Source organism: Bombus flavifrons, chromosome 6 (genome assembly GCF_040668555.2).
Source record: "Bombus flavifrons isolate JBK064 chromosome 6, iyBomFlav1_principal, whole genome shotgun sequence".
Lineage (NCBI taxonomy): Eukaryota > Metazoa > Arthropoda > Insecta > Hymenoptera > Apidae > Bombus > Bombus flavifrons.
The window spans coordinates 7,500,441-7,516,575 of record NC_138447.1 but is presented as its reverse complement, the minus strand read 5'-3'; the positions used below and the strand labels follow the sequence as shown (position 1 = coordinate 7,516,575).

The window sequence follows — 16,135 nt, the reverse complement described above, 5'->3', positions numbered from 1 at the left end:
AAATTATTTTATAAACGACAATTGAATTCAAAGCTGTCTATTTGGAATTTTTATTTTATCTTTGTATTTTATTGTTTAGTATATTTAGACACTTTTCGAAAATTAAATTTTTAAAAATTAATAATTATTTAAAAGGATACATTATTCGTACTAATGAATGAAAGCAATTAGAGCTTTATAAACAGAAATGAAAGCCAAAGAATATGGTATCAATCTTTTTTTTGATAGAACTATTTTATAAAAATGATCTTTTAATCTGTTTAAAGAATTGCTTCTGTATAAGCATTAGGTGATTGAATTGTGTCGAGATATTTTGCGCATATAAATTCCAGCTATTATTACATATAGTTATAGGATGCACTTTTCTTCATCAAAACCATCTGTCCTCAGTGTTGCCTTTAAAGAACAAGATAATTACTCTATTCGTTGATATGAGCTAATATTATTCGAAGTTTTCTCAGACAATCTTTCCATGATAAAATATGCAAGTTGTTTATATTTTCTATAGAATTTCTACATTGTTAATTTTATAGTGAATTGTTGTAATTAAAAGTTTATTGTTATTGCTAACGCTGCTTATAAAAATAAACGGAACGTTTTGTATATTGTTTTTTATATAGAAACCACTTGCCTTATATTTTTGTCTTATCTTTCATTATTCTCTATCTCTTCTTCATCTTAATTGGTGAATATTCAACAATTGATGTGCATGCGTTAACAATAAGAATAACAATACTACTATTTGTCAACACTGGGTGTAACCGCTTGTAGATTCTAATGTGTTTTTCTTCTCAATAATATATGTCTCTTATAGTGTTGTGTAAAAAAGGGACATATAGAGTGCCAATGGGTCTAATTGTAAGTTCAATATTTAATTTTTTTTATGAAGTGCAATTGTAAACGGGATAATAATACGTCGTTCATGTATATGTATATGTGTATTTGCAATTGCACTACACGAGAGCATGGAAGTAGAATTTTTGTATAGTTTGTGTGATATTATAAGACATAAACTTTTAAGATCAAGTTACTTAATCGGTATTATATTTTAGATGTAATTTACATTTACTTTTATTTCTTACCATATCTACGAATTTACTAGATAAGATTTTAATTACTACATAATTCAAAATTTAATTTTTCTTCCATTGTATAACTATTTTATTCGTTTTAATGTATATGGCTTGCTCTACTAGGTTCTACGAAAAAATATACATCATATAGGGAAATAATATTATATCCTTTTTTTAAGTTATTGAATGTAAACACATTGGAAGATACAATACAAATTTTCATTGTATCTAATTCATTGATGTATTGCCTTTTATAAATTTTGATCTTTTTCCAAATTAATACAATTTTATGATAAACGAGTTTCTTATTGTAAAACAAGGCGTTATTAGTCTCTTGTTCTGAAGATCATCACGTTGTTTAATGTTATTGATATTGCTAAAGTACAACAAAACACCTCTACAATAATTTTTATTACTTCTTACATAAAAAAATTGAATGTAGTAGTTAAAAAATTAATACGTGCCGCAGTTTCCAAGTTATTAAATATATTAATATGAATAGGATAATAAATACCTCTAAAGTTCTTGCAATAATTGCGTAAAAAAATATTACGCGAGAATGCTTTTTTTATAATGTTTAACATCTGATAGTTTATTCAAGCATATAAGTAGCATAAATTACAGCCTTAGAGATTTATACGTAAATTGTAAACTTAATTTGAAATGTTAGTTTTTATGATAAATCTATACACAATAGAAACTAAAATTCTCAAATTTAGGGATATTTTTTATTTACAGATATTTTTCATAGAAAGAATATTACCGTTTTGTAAACAAAATATAATTTTATTATAAAAAAATGTAACATTTGCTTTTTGTAATAGAGGAAACATTAAACAGCATTAAAGATAAAATTAAGACAATCAATCATTTATTTATTTTTAACAAATATACCTTTATTTTAGACAATATATTTAGTGAGTAGTGGAAACTAAATGAAGTGTGCGAATTATTTATTTCTGTGAGTTTGTAACATTTATATAACTTAAATATTAATTTGAGTACATACTACGCATACGCTCGAGTTGTTCAATATGAAACTGAAGATAATATAATTAAGTAGAATGTATACATACTAGAAATATATTATGGAACTAAATATAGTTTCATTACGTTTACATGTTTTGTTTCAATAAATATAAAAGCTTCGAAGTATTTACATCATTTGAATCTTAGTTTTTAATACTTAGCCAACCGCGCGCGTCACAACGTTTCCTACCGCGCATTTTTCCAAGTATCGAGGACTAATATTCACTACTTAAAAAATAAAGAAATCTAAAAATTATTTAAGTGGTCAATTATATTTTGCGGTAATGATTATTTAACGATTTCATATATTGTATATGTAAAACATCAAATTAAAAGTATATATTAAAAGCATAAAAAATATAAGTAAAATTAAAAATAATAAAGATGATTAAAGATAAATAACATAATTTGAACGTGAAATTAAAAATTCATAATGCATTTTAATATTTTTTTACAGTGTGGTATCGTTCGATTATAACTTTATTTAGTCATAACTGACAGTGTAACATTTTATTAATTTTAACACCACTAAATTGGTATATTTTATTATATACTGTACTTTATAAAAGCAGAAAAAGTGGCGCAATTAATTGGGAACAATTCCAGGTAAACAATAACTGATAATAACAAAGAAAACGCGTTGCAAAAGTCAAAAAGGGAGATCCCGTTCGGTCACGCAGCGATGTACTTTACAGAGGGGTGAGATCTCCCTATTCGGTTGGCTAAGTGTTAAAATTGAATAAGCTCAAAGTAATGAAATCTAACATTTTCTATGTTTTCCTATTGTTGTTGTACAAATACTTATTAAAAGAAATATTCTTATGTATATATGTTATAATGAAATAAATGAAAATCATTCCTTATTAATATTACTTAGTTTATATGCTTTAATCTCCAATGTATCATTGTGATAGTCTTATACCTTTTTATTCTGTCCTAAATGTATTTTTAGCTTTTTACATTACTTCAAATGTAACTTTTGCTACTATATACTATATAGTAAATATTTAAAAAAATTAATTATGAAAAAAATTTATTTATATCTTACATTAGAAATCTAAGCAGTCGGCTCAACAAAATATGATCACTTTTGGCATGTTCTGCCATTTTCTTAAATGAAAAATATAGGTTACTTTTAAACGCGATGGTTATCAATTGTACTTAGATATATATATGATGTTCAAAAATCTCAGAAGATTTTATGTATGTTAATATTACAAATAATGTAATCGTAAAATTTCGTACAATTTCAACAACAATTTCTTGTTAAAATAAGGCACTTTTCAGGTCTCCATATTAATTTTAATGCAATCGATTGGCAGCATTGTAGCGCAGAAGGTTATAAAATTTATCAAATTTTAATGCGATATTAAGGCAAAAATTACTGCAATCAGTATGCCATTCCTAAATCTGTTACAAATTGAAAGTGAGTTTTGAATATTTGTTTAGACAGGTCCAGCCTATCTTGTCTTTTCCACATCATTCTGTTAGATTATTCCTACTTTATCTATAGTCAAAAGTTATCTTAATGATGTGAGATAAGGTTGACACGTCATTCTTTGAACAGGCTGATAAATTCTTTTTTGAACTGAACCAGCAATTGATCCATTGTGAATCGTATTTGAAGATTCAGATTCTCCAAGATCGGTTGTTCCGACATAGTGCGACCCTCGAGAATCATTTTGTATTTCACTTGAAACATTTTGTCCATTTATTTCGTTCCTTTTACGAAACTTGGTGGAATATTTGTAAAAATCAGACATTTCAAAAGGTTTTGTAACTTCTCTGTATGGTTGATATTTTCCAGCTTGTACAATTGTACAATTCTGAGAAGATCCTAACATAATTGTTTCTTCATTTGTTTCTTGAGGTGATTTCGATTCGGCTGGAATTTCAAGTATCTTTTTTCGTGTCGGCTCGTAACGAGATGATAATGGTTGTAAATGTTGATCAGTTTCAATCGTTAGTATATCACTTTTACGATGATTTACAGAAGGAATATAATTACTTTTCCCATCTTCGCCATTACTATTAGTGGATGATTTAGAGCACATAGGAAGAGTAGACTGATAGTGGATATTTTTATGGGAAGATATTAAATTAACATCTGATCCTGGACTTGTACCTGAATCCAAAGAGGTTTCATACCATTCTTTTTCTCTTCCTTTTCTACTAATATTATCCGTTGTATCCTTACCATCGTGCAGTTCATGTAAATGATTCGAATGCCATTTTTCGACGCTTCCTAAAGATTGCGTACGTAGTAACATTTTATTGTTAGTTGACGGTTGTTCAGATAATGGAAGTAAATGAACAGAAGCATTTTGATGAGACGCAATGTAAGAAGGACTCTTATTGCAACCTACGGATACTGTGCGATATCGTGGTTGTATGTCGGTTCCAATACTACTCGTATGTTGGACGGCATTACGTTTCCTTCGATCTAAACTACCAAATCTATCTGAAGCAAGTTGATCATCTGTGCACCAAACAATTTCATCTTCATATCGCATCCAATAGCCTGATGGTAATTGTGACTCGCTTGGTGAATCTGTATATCGCAAATTTTTATTTGTATTGCTGTCGCGGTCTCGTCTTAGTACGGGTTGTGGTTGTGAATTTTTATGATATATTGGAAACTCAGGTATATGCGTATAATGTAATGTACGAAAGTCTCTTTCGTAATATTCCTGTCCAGATCTTCGCTGGACGTCATTATCTAAATGCTTATAGTCAGAATATTGTTGATGATTATGCACTTGTTCTGTTTGAAATTGGCGGTATCTTATTTGTCGTTCGTCTTCGGCATATGCGTTTGGCAATGGTCGGTACATTCGTTCACTATCTTGATAGTGATTTTGATTACGCGAACTACCACTACCGTGAGAATACGTTCGCGTGCGACATTGATCGGATAATATATAAACATTTTGATTATCGTTATGATCATGTTCTATTATTTTGATACCTTGTCGCTGATCAGAAATTGTAGGGCAATAAGTACCAATGTGATTGTGATTACAAGTGCTAGGAATTGACTGATCATCATATCCATGATTAGGATAAGTGCTACACTTCTCTTCTGATCCTAACGGACTTAAGCTTATACCACCTTCTTGAAGCAATCCTCTTGTAGTTTTTGAATTTACATCATTTACTATGAAAAAGTATATTTAAAACAAAATTAAGTAAGTTTAATCGTTTTCATATCAGAATAAAAAGTTACTATACCTGTGCCATCTAATGGTGGTCGAGGTTTTTTTGTTCTATGCTTTACGTTTGCATGTAAATGTGGTTGGGCATTACAAATACTAGGATGTTGGAATTGTGTTGGAGTTGAATGATGAGTTTTATTACGACTTTGTCTTAGGAAATTTAAACGTGCTTCTAATTCTTGTAGCCTGCGTTGGCTTTGTTGGTAAACAAGTCTATGCTTACGGCGTACTGCTTTGCTTTCTGTAGGATCATTTACAATTCCTAAAGCAGCTTCTACTATACCAATTTGAACTTGTCGTTCTAATTCTAAAGCAGATTCCTCCTACAAAGAAAACACAATAAATCACTTGAGTTCTACTTTGAAATCTTGAACTTAGTGAACTAATCTCTTAAAATTTCTTAAAAACATACAACTTCATTTGTTTTCAATTTATTAATTAAATTTTGTGGATATGTAAATGCTGTTCCAACTCTTTTACGGAATGCTGGTGGACTCTCTCCTGGTTCTAATGGAATTTCTGGTGGCAAAACACCAGTTAATTCTGCTTCCTCTACACATAGATTTTTAAGTTCATTATTTTTTTGAGCTAACTTCTCTTGCAATGCTTCCCTACGTTGACGAAGCCATTGTAATCTTGTGGATAATGAATCTTCTGCCAAAGATCCAGGTGTGCTTTCGTTCCCTGCCATCACTTTGAATAAAAATTCAGTTATATTTGCGAACATAATTCACCCTCTTATTAAATAATGCAACAAAGTGATTTATAATAATTCTATTTCATATTGCTTACCCATATTATTAGCAAAATATATTTATATTCTCTACTACAGGTATTTTATTTGGAATGTTTATATAATTGAGTTGCATGAGATGCGACAGAAAATATCAATGTTGACACATTTAATGAGTCATGTATGTTGTAACATCTGACCTTTCCTTTGTTTGCATTACTTGAAAAATTTTTCTTTGAGAACCTAATTTTCATCATCTCTAAACTGCCTTACGTTATAAGTTCTATAAAACACAATAATAATAACTAGTAACAGTAGGTTAGCTATTAATCAAGATTACATATTTGTACTATTACGTCATGATAACTAATCCTGAAGCTTGTTTTATTGATATTTATAGAAAATCCTATAATAAATAAAAATATTTCCACTAATTGAACACAAAAGCATATATCTTTTACTATGGGAACGAAAAATATGACCGAAGAAATCGACGCTTATTGCCTCTGTATAGTTGCCATCTTTTATACTCTATATCGTCTACAATCTACATAGTGATCTGGTGTAGTTGAATTTTATTTTCAATTATAAAAATTTTCGTAAATATTTATTATAATTCATATAAACTTGTTTTTTGACTACATCGTTTTTGTCACTTTAAAATAATAGTTCCAATTATATCTAGTGGCGTTATTGGAATTGCACTAATTAAACCAGATTAAACACATTTGTTTGATTGGAATTCATTTTCACTCATTAATAATATTTGACGTTTACTAGATTTCAGAATTTACATTAAATTTGTACAAAACTGAGTTACAGAATAACTCGATAAATTCTAAAGTTAAGTAAGTAGCAAGTACAATGCGTTCATTAAAAAGTTCAAATTAAAAACTTCCAGTTGATTTGTCAGTAAAAGCTCTTGATCAATTAGGTGTAGGCTTAACATGGTCAATAGTTTAAAACCTGAATGCTCATTTACATCATGGCACCCTCTATTTTCTAAAGATTCTTTGAGAGCTACAATTATTCATATTCCTGATGAAGTACTTAAGTACTTGGAACACGATGCATTTGTTTTACCTGTTGAGGCAACAGATTCCACATTGCAGAATACAGAGTGGATGGATGGATCTCCAATAGTAAATGATGAGGTAGGTTTAAAATGTGTACATAAAAAAAAGCAATTAGAAATTATTTTGTTTCAGCATTCACTCGAGGCTCAACCAACATTTCCACAATTCAGTCAACAAATTCAAGACGTCATAGACGAATATGGTGCAGTTTTCATAAAAAGTAATTGGAGTTCACCTCTGGTATGTAAAAATTTTGGTTTCTACTGGAAAATATTTAATTTAACTGGAAAATATTTTCAGGATGCAACCTGGGTTGCACCAACCAAAACTCTGAAATGCAAGACATTGGAAGAAGTATACTTATTACTAAAAAGTTCAGATAGAATTGCTAAAGATTTGAATAATACAAAAAATTATATAAATCATGAAACTCCTATAAAATCTTCTCTTATCTTAAAGCAATGGAAGGATATTAATCCTTGTACAGAATTTCGGTGCTTTGTAATACAAAATGAACTTATAGGTAACAAATTTAAATTTAGCATATTTATGTTTTATGTTACATAATTATATATTTATCAAAGATTATTGCTTTAATTTCTTTCAGCAATTAGTCAACGGGATATATCACAATATCATAGTTACAATGAATCGGAAAAATATAATATTCAGACAGATATAAAAAGCTTATTTATGGAACGTATTAAAAACAGGTTTCCACTGAATAATTGTGAGTATTTGTGGAATATTTTTGCTAAATTAAAGTCTACTTCTTAATCCTAATATCTAAAGTCTATATCTTTTAATATGTGATATACTGTAATATAGATTCATTTGATGTTATACGGCATAAAAAAGAGAAAGTAAAAATAGTTGACTTTGGCCCTTTGGATGAATCTGTTACCAAAGGAACTCTTTTTACATATGAAGAATTACAGAATCTAGAAGAAAGTATTCCAGAATTTAGGTTTATCGGTGAGGAAATTGGTATTCAACCGAAAGCTCCAAATCATTTTTGTATTCCACAGGAAATAAATGAATTTTTTCAATCTAACGAAAGTTCTACGTTGCTAGATATTATTCAGCGAGTAAGTATATGATTTCTCAAATTAGTAGTAATATATATACGAAGCAGTTATATTTAAAAAGATATATATATATATATATATTAACTCAATATCTTTTACTTAAGGAGGTGGAAAGTCAAAGGAAAGAATACGAAAGCGCAAATTCCAATAGTTTAGAGCATGATTGATGTGTTTGAAAAAAGGAAAACGAAAAAGCTAATAACAAATGAATAATTGTACACTTAAAAACATTTTTAAATACAGAACTTTCACTTTTATTCTGCCAGACCCTCTTCTATCATTACATTACATAAAACGATTAAAGGCTATCCTACCGCTTAAAAGAATTATCGTAATATTGCAATATTTTTCGAGCCATCGGCCTTACCGAGCGACGTCCTTTATATAGAAAATATGTCTTGTTTATGTACAATATGCAATCCTTAATACTTCGATTTGAAAAAGGATTCTCGATATATGTACCTCCGGACAAGTTAATACGCTGTACAGTCATATCCACGGAGTATTTTTCGTTCTTTTCTCATTATTACCTGACAAAAGTCAACAAGATCGAGCAATTATATTGATTCATCCTTACTCATTTTTTTCTGATTTTACATTTCTTGATACATTTGAACATGAAAAATATTTGATGGTAACTTTTAGCAACTGTAAATGTAATTAACTCCTTTTTTTGTTCTTTATTTTTAATGTTTCATCTATGTGCGATGTTCTTCAGAATTGTTATCATTTAGTTATTCAGATATCTAATTGTTGGTAATTCGATATAATTTTTGTTTACTTTACATTTATTATTTTGCAACTATTAAAAGGAAGAAAAGAAAAAAATAAATTTGAAGAGAAATTTGACTGCCAATATTAACAGTTTAGTTAAATAAATCTAAAATATATCAAAAATAGAATTTTAATAGATGTATATAATATATACGTAGAATCAATTCAAATTTTAATTTGTAAGGGTTCGTATTCATTAGTATAGTCATAATTTGGTTATCCGTTCAGACGTATATGACGACTATTCAAGTGTTTCAATATTTATCATCATCCAATATTTATAAATTTAATAATTTACTCTTTCACCTCTTTACGACCAGACTCTCAATCATACGTAATTCAATCACCTTTAAAAACAAGAAACATTGCTATGACCAATCTCGTTCATAAAACATTAATGACTTAGTAGTATCAGTGTCGCAAAGAGATGTGCCAGTAATATGAAAATAAATTTTCTGTTTTAACAAATTAAGCGAACAGCAAAATCAGAAGTACCTACAAAATACTGCATGAGATCACGTAATTTTCTATAAAGACCTTTCAGTTTCAATTGTTAGCGTTGTAGTGCACCGCTGCTTTTTTGTACGCGTTTATTACAGTAGAACGATCTTAAAAATATAAATTCAATATTTTCAGTCCGAAACATGCGTTTGTCAAAATGTGTGAAAATAACGAGGCCTTTAGCATTTATCGAAGTCACAAAGGAATAATATGTATCGCATGGAAAGAACTACGAAGATTGCAAGTTTATGCATGATTTTGTTCACTTAACGCTAGTCAAATATTTACATATAAATGCTGGTGCAAGTGTATTCACATGTAAATATCGATTCTACGTTAAATATAATGATGCGTTAGATCGAACCGTAGCCTTCACCGAACAAACTTTTTCCGACTGGTCGTGTATCTCGAAAATATGTATTATTAATGTTTTATATAATTACAGTACATATGTATAATGGTAATGTCTAGAAAAGAAATGTTCCCTTCATTCGTGTTTTTCCTTTACTGCATTCTTTTAAACGTATATACAGAGAAGCCGATCTTACACGTTTCTCTTTCTTCTGTTCTCTTCTTTTTTCTTTTTTTCTTTTTTACTTTATTTTTCGGACATGACTGTACTGGTGTCTATTACTTTTCTTTTTTCGTTTTTTTTTCTGATTTTTCTCTTTTTTTTTTAACAACTTCGTCCTCGGTTTATCTGGCTTCCCGTCCCTCATCGGTTTCGTTCATCGTTTTGTAATTACTTAATCTCTTGATTTTCAACTGATTTGTGCTAAACGACAATACGTATTTTAATCAATGTACGTTTTGCAGTGCACGGCCGTTTCGTTTATACGTATTCTCTCTGCCTCTCTCCCTTTTTCGCTCTTTCGCTCACTTCTCCACTTCCACTCTCTAGAACTATCTGTTACTTATTTATTTTTTCTTTATTTTTTTTTTTTTTATAATGCTTCTTCTCTTTTCCCTACATTATTTTCTCACGTTGCTGTTTACACATATCAAAGTGACGCGGCAAACATCGTCCTTTCGAATACTGGTAGTAAGGGGTGGTTCGAGTGAGAAAAAACAGTAGTCTTAATAAACGTACGATACAAAAACTCTTAAGTTAATCACTTAACGGCCAGTGTAAAGCGGTTTTGTTTCTTTCTACATTTAGTTTCTTCTCTTCTGTCTTTTTACTATATCTCTCCTTTCTTCCTTCTTGTTCATTTGCTTTTTTGTCCTTCTTTCTTCCTTTTTTCTCTTTTTTTTTAAGTACCTGAAAAGCTCTCGGCTCTGGAAAACTTTGCTTATCCTTAAGTGTTTCTTCTAGTTTTTCGTTTTTTTTTCTTTTTATTTAAGTCCATTCATGAGTTCTTTTTACGAAGACTACAGTTACCCCTCTATTATAAATGCGATTGGTACGACTAAAGGTGGCGAAAAAGGCCAGGCTATCACTGACAATCGTATTTTCTTCCTCGTTTTTTCTCTTCCATTCATTCACTCTCATACGTACATGCACATTCATTCTGTCTGTTTCTCGCTTGTTTTGCTTTAACGTATAAGCTACATGTAATGTGTTTTTCTTCCATCCCATCAAAAAATACGTATTATTTTGGTGTGACGTTTTTCCAAAATTTACACTTACTCACAAAGATGCATCTTCTCAACGTCTCCATCCGTCCGTGTCTATTTGTTGACCGTACGACCGATTCTTTCCGTAATTTCATTTCCATTCCCTTCCTTCGTGTCTTTCCTTTTCTTATATCGCTTTAGCTTTATAGGAAGATAAGAGCTTACGTTTAGACGATAACATTAACTTGACATTTTTTTTTCCTTGGCTCGCCCCGCTGAAAACTCGTCGGATTACGCTGAAATTTGTTGTGGGATTATTCGTTGAACGATTGAAAAGGGATTCGGAAAGTATGAAATGTACATTATTTACAAGAAGGTGTTGGGCGATTAAAATGGAATAAGATAGACAAATAAACTCAGAGAAGCGGTTGAATTCATAGGGCGTCTAGTGAAACATATCGTTAATGGCTAAGACACCGGGTTTTAGACCTGGATTTTGTACGCATTCTGTTATTGCTAATGATACGACATTGTTTAAACATAAATTATTTTCCGATAAAAATTGAAATGTTCGGAGCAGCAATTACAGATTGTCTATATTACCCCCACCTCCACCTGCACCCACTTATTCATGCGATTCAAAGTGAAAGATATTATTTAAAATCGTTCAAGTTACAGCGGGCGAAGTGTATAGAAATTGCTTAAAAACATGATGAGAATTATGAAAAATGATCGACGCGTGCACGAGGTAGAGTTTTACTAATCGTCGACAGAATGGAAAAACGAAGAAGATACTTTGTCTTACGATCGAAGCAACTAATGTAACAATTTACATGAGATTATAAGAAAGATAATAAATTTAATACGCTTATATCTCGTACTTCATTTCTCTCTCATTTTATCTTTTTCTTTCTTCTTTAAGGTTATTTCTGTTTATCATTTATTTTCTTCCATCTTTTGCTTCTAAACGGAATCACTTTGGTTCGTATCACGAAAGGAGACTATTCACAGGAACATTACTTTTCAACATCCTTAACTCTTAGTTTTTGCGCCAGAGATAATACATTAAACGCCTCGATTAACGAGTTTTATTAGCCTTTACGCGGACAAACCTCCAATCACACTATGAGGAAGGCGCGAAAGAAACGTACGGAAATTAATCAGTGTTTCGTAGCTTAATTACACAACCTTTACAAGTGTTATCTTTGTTTATAGTTTTATAATATGTTGCAGGCATTCACGCGTCACGACAGCACACCGAAAGATGATATAAACTTGTCATTCTGAAACAAGGTGAAGCGATTTTGTACTAAAGTGCAGCGATATAATACTATACTTTTAATGAATTATCTACGTAATGTACAGTGTTTTGGGTACTTTTTACATGCACCGTGACAAGGTATGGTCGGCCTGTACGACACACATGGTTACTCTCCTTAGTTATATATATTTTCTCGTCTCTTTTCTCTATCATCTCTTCTTCTCGATATCTTCTTTTAAATACGTTCACCTTTATTTGGTTTTTTTTTTTTAACTATTATTCATCCATTTAACCATTTCGCTACTATTCCCTTGCATGAAGGTATGACACTACAATTTACAAGAATCATCTCGATTATAAAGTGAAGGTTCTAAGTTATCGAGAAGCATTACGCGGAAAGGCAAAAAGTTCAAAATGCATGTTTTACTACATTAATTTACCGAGATCTATAGATTAATTCGTCTATTCAGTCTGACCACACCATGTAGAAGAACGTGGAATAGTATCGTCATGATAGATACAGTAGACAGAGTTATAAATTCAGGCTTTTAATTATAAATTCTTTAGTCTGCGAGGGATCTATCGACAGTCGGATACGCTTATTTCTCTCTCTCTCTCTCTCTCTCTCTCTCTTTTTACTCGTGTTTTCCTCCGCTATTGTTTCATTTATGCTTTTCTTTCTCGCGCTCACACTATTTCGCTCATTCTCACTTTCTCGAGCACGCCTACTTCTCGCCACAAATTTTTTTATCTTTTGACTAGATTGCGTCTCTAATATCCTTAACGATTTACTTTAAGTCTGCCATTCATTATAATTTGCATCTTACATCTAGTTATCATAATAACATCTAGTGGTAAGAGGATGCCCTATACCTCGAGAATCGCTAATAAACTGTTCGCTTGTTATCTCTCTCTCCCTCTTTCGCTCTTTATATTTGTTATCTCCTTCCTTTGCTCTCTCATAGGTGGAACGGGATCAGTGTTTACGCTGTATCGAGAACTAACGCACTCCGAGTTATCGGTGTATGATAAAAGTTTGTCTCTAACAACTCCCGTATTCGCTAATATATTATATACAAGTTTGTAGTTCGTGTATCTCATCATCCAATCCGAGCGAATTATATACGCGACTTGGTTTCCCTTCGATGCGCTTTCCGGCTGTCAGTTATAGGTTTTGTGTCGTTCTCGTAGCGAGAAGTACGAGTACGACGCCCGTACATTTGGAAGCTCCTTTGTCACTGGACACGTGTCGCCAGGCATGAGCATACACCATTAGGATTGAACACGCGATGCTCCGTCGAGCGTTCGAACGCTAGGACTACCTTTTCTTTCCAGCCTGTTTCGAGGGCAGTCGCTTCTTTAATTTCGAATGTTCGGGCTTGACCGATTTCTTTTTGGGTCTTTCCGGCGATCCGTTGCAACAGGCACATCCCTTTTTAACGTGTCCACGTAAACTCGATCGTCTAGCTCGACAGTCCGGCTCGACCAAAGCGATATTGCTCGTTTCGTCGTCCGAGGGCTCAGAGGCCTTATCACTGGAAACCATGACCGAATCTTGAATCGACTCGTTCACCTTGATACGCTTCGACAGACTACTCTTATGATCTGCTCGATTCAATACTACTCTTGAATTCACCTGTAACTTATCTTTTTTTTTTAGATAATTGCAGCGTCGCTCGTTCGACAGAGATTTGAGACTTTGTACACTATCCTCGAGTCCGTTGCTCAGAGCGTTGTCTTCTGGTTGACTGCTGATCGATTCGCTTATGCTAGAATCCTCTTCGTCGCTGCTCGATCTCATTCTCTCGGACATTGGACTCTCCCAAGAAAGGTAATCCATTCTCGTCACCTTCGACGGAATTCGCTTCTTATTGGTATAGGTATACTTGTGCGTCGACAGCATGGGACCAGCGATCGGCGAGAGTGGTGAAGGTATCGTGACATCGGCGGTGTTACCGCTCAGCAAGGTTAAACTCTCGTCCCCCGAGCTTGCTGCCGAGGTATTATTTACATTGATGCTTGGGGGTAGCGATTCCGAATCCAAGTCGATATCCAATTTCATGTTTGATGGAATGCTCGATACGCTACTAGGCGAACCTTCCTTCGAACCATTTCTTGACATCATTTTTGTCCGACCCGTATCCTTCAACGAATCGTTCTCCAACGACCCCAGATTCGTCGGTGATAATCTCGAAATATCAGAATTACTATTCGACGCTTCGTCCTGACTTAAATTATCCAAGGCTAGCCGCAAGTGCTTCGACGGATTTTCTAAATGTAGATCATCTATCTTGTCTCTTTTCAGTTTCTTCAAAGAATCTTTCGCGGATCTGGTTCGCTGGCTGCTACTTTTTCTACGTTCGTTCAGCTTAAAATCGGCAATAGGACTGGCGTCTCTGCTACCGCTTGACGAATCTAACGAACGAAAGTAGGAACCACCGTAAGATTTCATACCCAGCGGCTGACTGCAAGATGCGTCCTGAGAAGAATGATCGAAAGATGGCGAATGATTCGTATCGAACAACAAATCTGCCTCTGGGAACAAGTCACTGGTGCTCGGTTCATCCACGCCCAAGTCTTCGCACTCCTCCGATAAACTTTTCTGTAGCTTCATCTCGCGTTCTATTGCGGCTGCTTTCCTCTCCATCTTTTGTTGTAACAATTCTCGATCTAATCTAGGATTTAACGGCGTTTTCATCATGTTGCTCTTATTCGAGTATTGCTGGAATGGTTCTAACGTATGATTCATAAAGTACTTTTTCGTGTTCGTTTGATAGATCTGTCCACTCGCCATCTCGATACCTTGACCTTTATTGATAATCTGCAGAACGCTTTGAACGTTCTCTGAATTATCTGAGTATCTTGAATTCAAAGGTTCGATATTTAAAGAATTCGCAGACGTAGGAACGTATCGCCAAGGTGTATCGGGCGACACTTTACCCTCTGGTTCCCAAGCTTCTTGCAATCGCGCGTTTCCATATAGTAAACCGTTTCCAATCTTGCACGATACCTCGATACCATCGGCAGACTGCTGAACAGCAGATTCTTGACTATCCGAACTACTTGGTCCACCAGTTACCAGGAACTGCGTCGCGTGGTCGATTCCACCAGACTGTTTACTCGCAACCGTTATCGTGGACATAGAGTCTGCGAACAGATATGTTGGCACGTTATTTAAGCTCTTCTTACTTACCACTACACTGTATAAATCCTGTATGCCTCTTCTTACATCGTTACCTCATTACACTTTTACAGGGAACCAGTTTCAGTCGACCAATCTCATGCTATTAAAATCTCTTTTTAAACGTGTATTTTTCTACTCTCTTTGTAACGTTTAGACGCAGTAAAAATGCAATAACGATATAAACGATAAATTGATAAATTTTTGCAAAAGAGGCATAACGCAACATCACATACAGTGGCTACAAACCATATTTATACGTATCATTATTTTCCAATGAAGTGCTTCTTTATTAGATTCTATGTTTCATTTTCATGATATCAAATTTTTATAATCACACGCAAGTACTGAGTGTTAAGTCTGTTAAGTAATCTGATCGGTTAATGTACGAATGTAACTATAAACGTAGTAGTATACAAATAATTTTCGTAGCCACTATGAATGAACGTTGTAAATGGATATAGAGATACACTGGCCTGTTGAATTTACGTAGCAATCTAATACTTAAGAAGATTACCAAAGAAATCGACGAATCTTTTCACGATACTGTAATACCATTGGAATTTTTACATCAAACATGTATATGAAGTCTGGCGGAAGCGTTTTAAATATCACTTGAGCGGTAAAAGTTTGTAAAGATTAGAAAA

At 32.7% G+C, this 16,135-nt stretch overlaps 3 protein-coding genes across 16 annotated transcripts in view; 1 reads left to right on the top strand and 2 right to left on the bottom strand.

The window, feature by feature from the left end:
- Positions 1-1,909: 1,909 nt before the first annotated feature.
- sstn (stepping stone) lies at positions 1,910-6,576 on the bottom strand. Of its 2 annotated transcripts, none has more exons than XM_069115342.1 (5): positions 6,512-6,576; positions 6,110-6,333; positions 5,730-6,010; positions 5,334-5,640; positions 1,910-5,259 (listed from the first exon to the last, which is right to left on the bottom strand). In XM_069115342.1, the coding sequence occupies exons 2-5, from the start codon at positions 6,111-6,113 to the stop codon at positions 3,623-3,625; spliced, it is 2,229 nt and encodes a 742-aa protein (XP_068971443.1). In that variant the 5' UTR covers positions 6,114-6,333; positions 6,512-6,576; the 3' UTR covers positions 1,910-3,622. The 2 variants fall into 2 exon arrangements, with proteins under 2 accessions (XP_068971443.1, XP_068971442.1); XM_069115341.1 differs by having other exon boundaries at positions 6,407-6,539.
- On the top strand, positions 6,514-8,481 carry LOC138180957 (translation initiation factor eIF2 assembly protein). 3 transcript variants are annotated; one of them, XM_069115347.1, is made up of 8 exons: positions 6,522-6,649; positions 6,831-6,898; positions 6,985-7,204; positions 7,259-7,366; positions 7,427-7,649; positions 7,734-7,856; positions 7,955-8,214; positions 8,319-8,481. In XM_069115347.1, the coding sequence occupies exons 3-8, from the start codon at positions 6,998-7,000 to the stop codon at positions 8,379-8,381; spliced, it is 984 nt and encodes a 327-aa protein (XP_068971448.1). In that variant the 5' UTR covers positions 6,522-6,649; positions 6,831-6,898; positions 6,985-6,997; the 3' UTR covers positions 8,382-8,481. The 3 variants fall into 3 exon arrangements, with proteins under 3 accessions (XP_068971449.1, XP_068971448.1, XP_068971447.1); XM_069115348.1 differs by lacking the exon at positions 6,831-6,898 and having other exon boundaries at positions 6,514-6,649; XM_069115346.1 differs by lacking the exon at positions 6,522-6,649 and having other exon boundaries at positions 6,757-6,898; positions 6,970-7,204.
- Positions 8,482-10,058: 1,577 nt separating this feature from the next.
- LOC138180954 (serine-rich adhesin for platelets) overlaps positions 10,059-16,135 on the bottom strand; it is a 58,386-nt gene continuing 52,309 nt past the window's right edge. For all 11 annotated transcript variants that reach the window (XM_069115332.1, XM_069115331.1, XM_069115335.1 and 8 more), the window contains one exon: positions 10,059-15,454. In XM_069115332.1, the coding sequence (XP_068971433.1) occupies positions 13,626-15,454 (1,829 nt within the window). In that variant the 3' untranslated portion in view covers positions 10,059-13,625. The remainder of the gene's footprint in view (positions 15,455-16,135) is intronic.